The sequence below is a fragment of the Carlito syrichta genome, unplaced genomic scaffold, assembly GCF_000164805.1.
Source record: "Carlito syrichta isolate Samal-C Ts95f unplaced genomic scaffold, Tarsius_syrichta-2.0.1 Scaffold314847, whole genome shotgun sequence".
Classification (NCBI taxonomy): domain Eukaryota; kingdom Metazoa; phylum Chordata; class Mammalia; order Primates; family Tarsiidae; genus Carlito; species Carlito syrichta.
The window spans coordinates 197,135-206,570 of NW_007258943.1; the positions used below are offsets into that span (position 1 = coordinate 197,135).

General features: G+C 37.5%; 1 protein-coding gene across 1 annotated transcript in view; it reads left to right on the plus strand.

Moving 5' to 3' along the window:
• Positions 1 to 9,436, plus strand: part of ACMSD (aminocarboxymuconate semialdehyde decarboxylase) — a 61,062-nt gene that overhangs the window by 48,019 nt on the left and 3,607 nt on the right. Inside the window, exon 9 of the mRNA XM_008072088.1 lies at positions 7,811 to 7,909. Coding sequence (XP_008070279.1) covers positions 7,811 to 7,909 — 99 coding nt within the window. The remainder of the gene's footprint in view (positions 1 to 7,810; positions 7,910 to 9,436) is intronic.

Consider the following 9,436-nt stretch of genomic DNA (forward strand, 5'->3'; position numbering starts at 1 on the left):
CCAGCAGGTTAAGGCTGCTTTGGCCATGAGCATGCCATTGCATTCTAGCCTTGCCCAGAGAGTGAGACTCCGACTCAAAAAAAAAAAAAAAAAATGAGTTAAAACAACCTTTTGAGCCTAAGAGTAAGAAGTGAGGTCGGCCCTCCATATCTACAGGTTCCATATCCACATATTCAACCAAAAACAGGTCTAAATATTTTTAAAAGAAAAAAGAATACAATGAAAAATAATACAAGTTTCAAAACCAATACAGTACAACAATTAATTACATAGCTTTATGTTGTCTTAGGTATTATAAGTAAACAGATGATTTAACCTATACAGGAGAATGTTCTCAGGTTATAATCAAATATGATGCCATTTTATATAAGGGACCTGAGCATCAGAAGATTTTGGTATCTGAGGGAGATACTAGAGTCAATCCCCCTGAGGGTACCAAGGGATGACTGTACTCAAAGAATGGAGGGGGAAATCACATAAGGACAGAGGAGTCAACTTAAAGGGATTCACACTGATCAAATCTGAGATGATCTAGCTATCAAAATAAAGAATGATAGTGATGCATTATAACCCACTGGATAAAATAAAATACGAGTCTAAAATGATAAAATTAAATAAGAATTAACATATGAATAAATGAACATATATATTTAATTTATATAAATAAATGTAAAAAATCTTTTTATAATTAATGAATAGAGAGAGAATAGTTAAAAAGTCATTATTAGCCAGGCTCGGTGGCTCAGCCTGTAATCCCAGCACTTTGGGAGGCTGAGGTGAGTGAATTGCCTGAGCTCGCGGGTTCGAGACCCACCTGGGCAACTTGGCGAGACCTCATCTCTACAATAAATCAAAAAATTAGCCGGGCATGGTAGCACGCGCCTGTAGTTTCAGCTACTTGGAAGGCTGAGGCAGAAGAATTGTTTGAGCCCAGCAGATCGAGGCTGCAGTGGCCAGGAGCGGCCACTGCATTCCAGTCTGGGTGACAGAGTGAGACACCAACTCAAAAAAAAAAAAAAGTCATTATTGCCCTGAATTGTACCCCACATCTTTAAAATACAAAATTTATTTTAAAAACTTTTAAAAAGTCATTATTGAATAGTAAGAAAAAGCAGTGGATATAAGTTTGATAAGGAACAAGATATTTACATGGTCTCAAAGTAGCTCCCCACAAATTGCTTATTAATTATGAAGGAAAAAAATAGTGACCTCACATTAGAGAGAATTGGTGAGCACCAACTTAACTAAATAATCAAAACCACCAACCCTAAGACAAACTGATATCATGTGTCCTGATACAATGCACTGAAAAGTACTCAACATCACTTCTGGAGTAGTCCTACTAAAATGCATAATTTGTATATCATCAAAAGGAAATATCAAACACAAACTGAGAACATTCTACAAAATAACTAGTCTATACTCTACAAAAATATCCCAGCTCAAGAATGACCAAAAGAAAGAATAACTGATTCAAATCAAGGGAAACTTCAGAGACATGACCATTAAATGTAATATGTGATCATCAACTGGATCCTGTACTAGGAAAAATAATTAGCTATAAAGTTCTCTATTGGGACAACTGACAAAATTTGAATATAAACTGTAGATAATATAACATTAACTGTGACTATTTAACATTGATAATTGTATCAATGTTAAGTTTCCTGATTTTGAGAAGTGTACTGTGGTCACATAAGAAATATTCTTTATCAGGAAGTAAACACTAATTTATTTAGGAGTAAGGAGCCATGATGTTTCCAGCTTACATACGGCTCAGAGAAATGTATATAGCATATCATAAATTTATACATATGATAAAGCAAAGATGGCAAAATGTAAACAACTGATTAATCTGGCAGATTATATGGCAAATCCTTGAATTTTCTTGCAACATTTCTGTCAGTTCAAAATTGTGTCAAAATAAAAAATTATGAGCCGGGCTCGGTGGCTCAGCCTGTAATCCCGCGCCTTTGGGAGGCTGAGGTGAGTGGATTGCCTGAACCCGTGGGTTCAAGACCCGCCTGGGCAGTGAGACCTCATCTCTACAATAAATCAAAAAATCAGCCGAGCATGGTAGCGTATGCCTGTAATTCCGGCTACTTGGAAGGCTGAGGCGGAAGGATCGCCAGAGCCCAGCAGGTCGAGGCTGCGGTGGCTGGGAGCGGCCACTGCACTCCAGGCTGGGCAACAGAGTGAGACTCCAACTCAAAAAAAAAAAAAAAAATTATGTACCACATTAATCAATAAAAACTAGGAGTTTACGGCTGGGCATGGTAGCTTACACTTGTAATCTTAGCACTTTGGGAAGTCAAGGTAGGGGGAATCACATGAGGCTAGGAGTTTGAGACTAGACTGGGAAACATAGCAAGATTTCATCTCTACAAAAAATTTTCAAAATAAGCCAGGAGTGGTGACATGTAGTCCTAACTATTCAAGAAGCTAACGTGGGAGGATTACTTGAGCCCAGGAGTTTAAAGTTTCATGAGCTATAATCACACCACTGCACTTCAACCTGGGTGACAGAGCAAGACCCTGTCTCTAAAAATAATTAAAAGAGCAAGGCTCGGTGGCTCAGTCTGTAATCCCTCGCCTGGGGAGGCTGAGTTGAGTGGATTGCCTGAGCCCGCGGGTTTAAGACCCGCCTGGACAACTTGGCGAGACCTCATCTCTACAATAAATCAAAAATTAGCTGGGCGTGGTAACACGCGCCTGTAGTTCCAGCTACTTGGAAAGCTGAGCAGAAGGATCACCTGAGCCCAGCAGGTCGAGGCTGCGGTGACCGGGAGCGGCCCCTGTATTCCAGTCTGGGTGACAGAGTGAGACTCCAAATCAAAAAAATAAAAAATAAAATAAATAAAAATAAATAAATGAATTTAGGCTAGATAAAATAAGAAGGGTGTTCCATCCAGAGGAATTACCCCATTAAATTCAGGAGACTATTTAACAAATTGGTATAACTGGAACACAGTGAGACTTATTTAGGGCTTTAGCAGAAAATAAGATGACCTACTTCAATTGAGAAAACTTAAGGGAAATTAATAAAGGATTATTTGCAAATTTGTAGGAAGCTCCATTATCTTTCTGGGACAAAACTTGAAGACAGAGAGGGCTCTATAAAAAAGGACCTGCTGACAGGAGCTGAGTCTTTTAGTTGGAGGCCTCCCATTCTCGAATCTCCTGCCTATGTTGCTCATTAGCTAAACCCATCTGAAAGCCTGAGAGGTCCAGGGAGCTTACTGAGCACTTCACACACATCAGTCTACAGGGGACAAGCAGGGATGAAAAAAGATAGAGTGGATCTGGAGGAGCAAACAGTAGATATCCAGAATAAAGGCAAATGGGGTGGAGGAAGGAATTAGAGAGAGAAAAAGTGAGATCAAGACCAAGAGAAATAATAAGAATTAACATGATGTTGAATAAATACTTCGACATACCTACAAAACACGTCAAAAGGTCATACAAATTGTCATACAAAATGTCATGTCTCTGAACTTTCCCTTAATTTGGGTCAGTTACTCTTTTTTGTCTCTCTTAGCCTGGGATATTTTTGATGAATACCTCTGACCTACCATACAAAAATGCGAACGGGAGTTCTTCAGGCTTAAATGAAAGGACGCAATACAGAGAAGTAGTTACAAAAAAAAATTATAAAATATTCAACATAGATACAATACAAAGCACAGCATTCTGAAATGTATGGGATGCAGCTAAGAGCAGTATTTAATGGAAAATTTATAGCTGTGAAATGTAAATGTAAAATTAAAAAAGACGAAAGATATTAAATCAATAGCTTAGTCTTCCACTTTAAGAAACTAAAAAACTTCAAAACCTGCCTGGGCAACTTGGTGAGACCTCATCTCTACAATAAATCAAAAAAATTAGCCAGGTGTGGTAGCGCGCCTGTATTTTCAGCTACTTGGAAGGCTGAGGCGGAAGGATCACCGGAGGCCAGCAGGTCGAGGCAGCAGTGGCTGGGAGCGGCCACTGCACTCCAGTATGGGTAACAGAGTAAGACTCGAACTCAAAAAAAAAAAAAAAAGAAACTAAAAAATCCAAAGCAAACTAAACTTCAATGGAAATAATAAATATTAGAGCAAATATAAAACAAATAGATTACAGAAAAATAATAGGGAAAAATAAATGAAATAAAAACTTGAGTCTTTGAGAAATCAACACAATTGCTAAACCTTTAGCGACATTGACTAACAACAACAACAACAAAAAATAGAGAGAGAAGATTCAAATAACCAAAATTGCAAATGGGGGAGGGGACATTACTACAGACCTTACAGAAATAAAAAGAATTAGGTCAAGCACAGTGGCTCATGCCTGTAATCCTAGCACTTGGGGAGACTGAGGTAAGAGGATTGCTTGAACCTAGTTCATGACCAGCCTAGGCAACATAGCAAGATCATGTCTCTAAATAAATAAATAAATAAAATTAGCCAAACATGGTGACATGAGACTGTAGTCCCAGCTACTCAGGAAGCTGAGGTAAAATGATTGCCCGAGCTCAGGAGATCGAAGCTATGGAGTGACGGTGCCACTCCACTCCAGCCTGAGTGACAAAGTGAGACCACAACTGAAAAAAATAAAAATAAAAAGAATTATAAGTAAAGAATGAGCAAGTATTCTGCCAACAGATTAGAAAACCTAAATGAAGTGATGAAAATCCTAGGAAGACTACCAAGACTGGCTCAAGAAGAAATAGAAAATCTAAACAGGCCCATAATAAGGAAAAAGACTGGATTAATAATTTTAAGATGTCTTACAGAGAAAAGTCCAGATGGTTTCACCAGTTAACTCTATCAAAAATGTAAAAGAGAATTATCACCAATTTCTTCACAAACTCTTCAGAAAAAAATACAAAAGAAGGGAATGCCTTTTAACTTATATATGAAGTCCACATTACCCTGATACCAAAACCAAAGATATTTCAAGAAAAAAACTGCAGACCAATATTACTTTCAAATGTGGACACAAATTTCATCAACAACATCTATTAAACTAAATCTAGCAAAATGTACAAAGTATTATACATCCTAACCAATTGGGATTTATCCCAGGATAGCTACAAGGTTGTTTCAATATACAAAAACCAATCAACATAATGCACCATACTAGAAGGACCAAAAACTACATAATTATCTCAATAGATGCAGAAAACACACTTAACAAGGTTCGATAGTTTTTCATGACAAAAACACTCACAAACTAGGCATAGAAGGAAACTCCTCAACCAAATAAAGGGCATCAAAAAAACCTAGCATCATATGTAATGTTGAAATACTAAAAGGCTCCACATTCATCAGTTCTATTCAGCATTATGTTGAAGGGTTGAAGGTTCTAGCCAGGACGATTAGGAAAAAAAAAAAAAGGAAGAAAGAGAAAGCCATCTAGATTGGAAAGGAAGAAGCAAAACTATTAGGACTAATAAATAGATTCAGCAATGTTGTAGAATACAAGATAAATATACAAAAAATAAATTGTATTTCTTTTTTTTTTTTGAGTTGGAGTCTCACTCTGTCACCCAGACTAGAGTGCAGTGGCCACTCCCGGCCACCGCAGCCTTGACCTGCTGGGCTCCGGCGATCCTTTTGCCTCAGCCTTCCGAGTAGCTGGAATTACAGGCATGCGCTACCATGCCCGGCTGATTTTTTGATCTGTTGTAGAGATGAGTGTTAAACCCAAGATTTTAAATCCGAGAGACCACAAAGAGCCAGCTCCAATGCAAACACACGAGGGTCTTTATTCAGGCTCCAGTCTGGGCTCATGTTTGAAGCCAATGCAGCGACTTCAGGGACGAGAGCCCTGACCTAGGCTAACATGCACCTTTTATACATAATTCTGAAGGGGTGGGGTGGCTTTACAAACTTGTGCACACAGGATTGGATAAAAACTATATGAAGCAGTTACAAAGACTTTGATTGGTTGATTCGAGTTCAATTTGTATGGGCTCAGGCTTAGTTACTTGTGATGGACAAGTAACTGCCAAACGGGCGGAATGGAATGCCAGATAAGCTAGGTCTACACAGTCACTGCCTGTAAATTAACTTTGGCATGGGAGCCGGAGGTTTGAACCAACATAGAGCCCACCAGGAGAGTGGCTAGCGCCTCAGAGTCTACTGCAATCTAAGCAAAGGAATGTCCGGGAGGGGCTTATTGCTTAACATTTATACACTGCTAGCAGCAGTTGCAGAAGCAGAAGCCAGCATGGCAATTGGGACAAACAAAAGCGGAATGCTTTTTTTACAGCAAGTATGGTTGTTGTTTTTTTTTTTTAATCTCTTGGGTCTTTCAATGAGGTCTCGCCAAGTTGCCCAGGCAGGTCTCAAACTCGCGGGCTCAGGCAATCCACTCACCTCAGTCTCCCAAGGTGCAAGATTACAGACTGAGCCACCGAGCCCGGCAGTATTTCTATATACTAGCAATTAACGACCAATAAATTAAATTGAGGATGCAATTCCATTTATAATAACATCAGAAAGAATAAAATACTTATTTTAAAAAACCCAAAAATATATACTGTAAACTGCAAAACATTGTTGAATAAAATTAAAGAAGACCTAAATCAATGAAAAGACAACCCGTGTTTATTGACTGAAAAACTTAATATTACTAAGTGGCAAAACTCCCCAAATTGATCTACAGATCTGATGCAATCCCTATCAAAATTCCAGATGCTTTTTAAAAATTTTTGCAGAAATTCACAAGCTGATCCTAAAATTCATATGAAAACATGAGGGATCCGGAATAGCCCAAACAAACTTGAAAAAGAAGAACAAGTTTGGAGGACTCACCCTCCCAATTTAAAAACTTTCTATGTAGCTACAGTAACCAGTATTATGTGGGACTGACCTAAGGACAGATAAAAGATTTGTTGACCAGGATACATCTGAATTCTAGCACATCGCTTGACATACTGCTTGATATATTTGTTGAAATATATGTGTTTTATTGTATACAGTATCAAATGGAAATTCAAAATTATACTATTTTTAAAAATCATGATTCAGTTTATAGAAATAGAAATTGTTTGGGGATTTTTTTTTTTTTTTTTTGAGTTAGAGTCTCATTCTGTCAATCACGGCTCACCGCAGACTCTACTTCCTGGGCTGAAGAAATACATCCTCCTCAGCCTCCTGAGTAGCTGGGACTACAGGCATGAGCCACCACGTGTGACTAATTTTTAAAAATTTTTTGTAGACACAAAGTCTCACTATGTTGCCCAGGCTAGTCTCAAATTCCTGGGCTCAAGAAATTCTCCCACCTCAGTCTCCTAAAGTGCTGGGATTACAGGTTTGAGCCACTGCATCCGGCCTGGGATTAATTTTAATTTTTTTTTTTTTTTTTTTTTTTTTACTTTTTATTCAGTTATTTTTTTTTTAATTTTTCCTTTCTTACTCTAGTATGTTTTTTAAAATTATGGGATTGATAGCAATGTGTCATTCTAAGAAAGATAGGATTCTCAATTTCCTCTGAATATGTGAGTATGTTCTAGTAAATAAGTACCTATTTCTTAAATGTCAGTATTCTATAGTTCTGTTATTTAAAAAAAAAGGGAGGGGGCGAATGAAGGTTTTGATTTGCAACTTTAAGAGACCTATAGCGACATCTGCTGGAAAAAATGTCAGAATAAAATTTGAGCCGTTAAATTTTTCAAATTTTAGACCAGTTTTCTGTTTCTACTTATCAGGAGGAAATTTACTTTACATAGGAATGTTTGTAATAAGTAAATATACTTGTTCACAGGAGGTTCTTTAATGATCTACAAAATTACAGATAAAAATACATTTTTTTTTTTTAGGATAAAGTAATGTTGGGAACCGATTACCCTTTTCCACTAGGTGAGCTGGAACCTGGGAAATTGATAGAGTCCATGGAAGAATTTGATGAAGAAACAAAGGTATATGCCTTTTACTTAGTGGTCTTCTTCCTGCTCTAATTGGTTTTGGTTTCAGAGCACTTTGATACGTGATAACAAAGAACAGAGGAACCATCACATTTGCTATTCCTAGAACTATTGTATCTCCAGAAGTGGGAAACTATTAAAGGGCAAAGGAAGTAACAAAGTTCAAAGTCACCCTAGTACAACTAACACAAAGCCAAGAAAGAAAACTGTAACACTCATCATAATAATATATGCCTACATGTTTGAGTAAAAGAAAACATTTAAATTTTTCTTTAATATTCCTATTACAAATATACTAATTTCAAAAGTTGTAATGACTCGAATTATTTGAATATTGAGACTAATGTTTTGATTAACAAGGAACCAAAGAATCAGAACCCTCACGTAAATAGATTTGTGTGTGTGTGAGTGTGTGTGTGTGTGTGTGTGTGTGTGTGTGTGTGTGTGTGTGTGTGTGTTTGATTTTTAAAGTGGGTAAATGATACTAAAATGTGCTATAATGTTACTACTACCTACTCTGCCCCTTGGGCTCCTAAACCAAGAGGAGTTTAAATTGAGATGCCATGTCTTCAGATTCCCTCTCCCTTGCCCTTTTCTTCCCCCAATCCATCCTCCAAAAAAAGGCGTTCTTCCTAAAGGTTTCACTGCCAATCACTACCAGAGGTCAGAGACGGGCAAAATGAAAAGATAAGGATATACAAAGTATTAATACATCTTACAAAAGTCTTAGTCATAATTCTTTTGCATAATTCTTGGCTTTCTTCTAAACTAGAGTCTAAAACTTGCCTTGAACTCTCCCTGCTTTAACTGCTAAAGATACAGTTCATCAAATCATCTTAGTAAGCTTGAAGCACATTAGCAGATGCCAAGAAGAATTCATTCTGATGTATACTAGCTGCAAGTTATTAACTGGGAAACCTCAGACTGTTTTACACAGAAAGTGTCCCCGCTGGCACTTACCTACCTCAAGGAACTAAAAGTCTTGAATGTTTAAATATTCACCTATTAAAGTAGGAAGTATTACTAAGGATGTTTTTTACAACAAAGATTGAAAAGGAATAACTTAATAGAAACCAAAATTGAACATAAACCAGATGACCCAAAGTATCCTGATTAAGAATTTAATGACCGGGCATGATGGCTCATACCTGTAATCCCTTCTTTGGGAGGTAGAGGTGAGAGAATTGCCTGAGTCTAGGGGTTTGAGACCAACTTGAGTAACTTGGTGAGGCCTCGTCTCTACAATAAATCTAAAAATTAGTAGTGGTGTGCACTTGTAGTTCCAGCTACCTGGAAGGCTGAGGCAGAAGGATCACCTGAGCCCAGCAGATCAAGGCTGCAGTGGCTGTGAGCATATCTCTGCACTCCAGGCTAGGCGAGGGAATGAGATTATTATTTTATGCCTTTTATTGTGTATGTACTTTTACTGTTTGGATGTTTATTTTTATGGGCTTATCACTTTCAAATTTCAGAAAAATCATAATTAAGAATTTTTTTTTTTTTTTGAGTTGGAGTCTCACT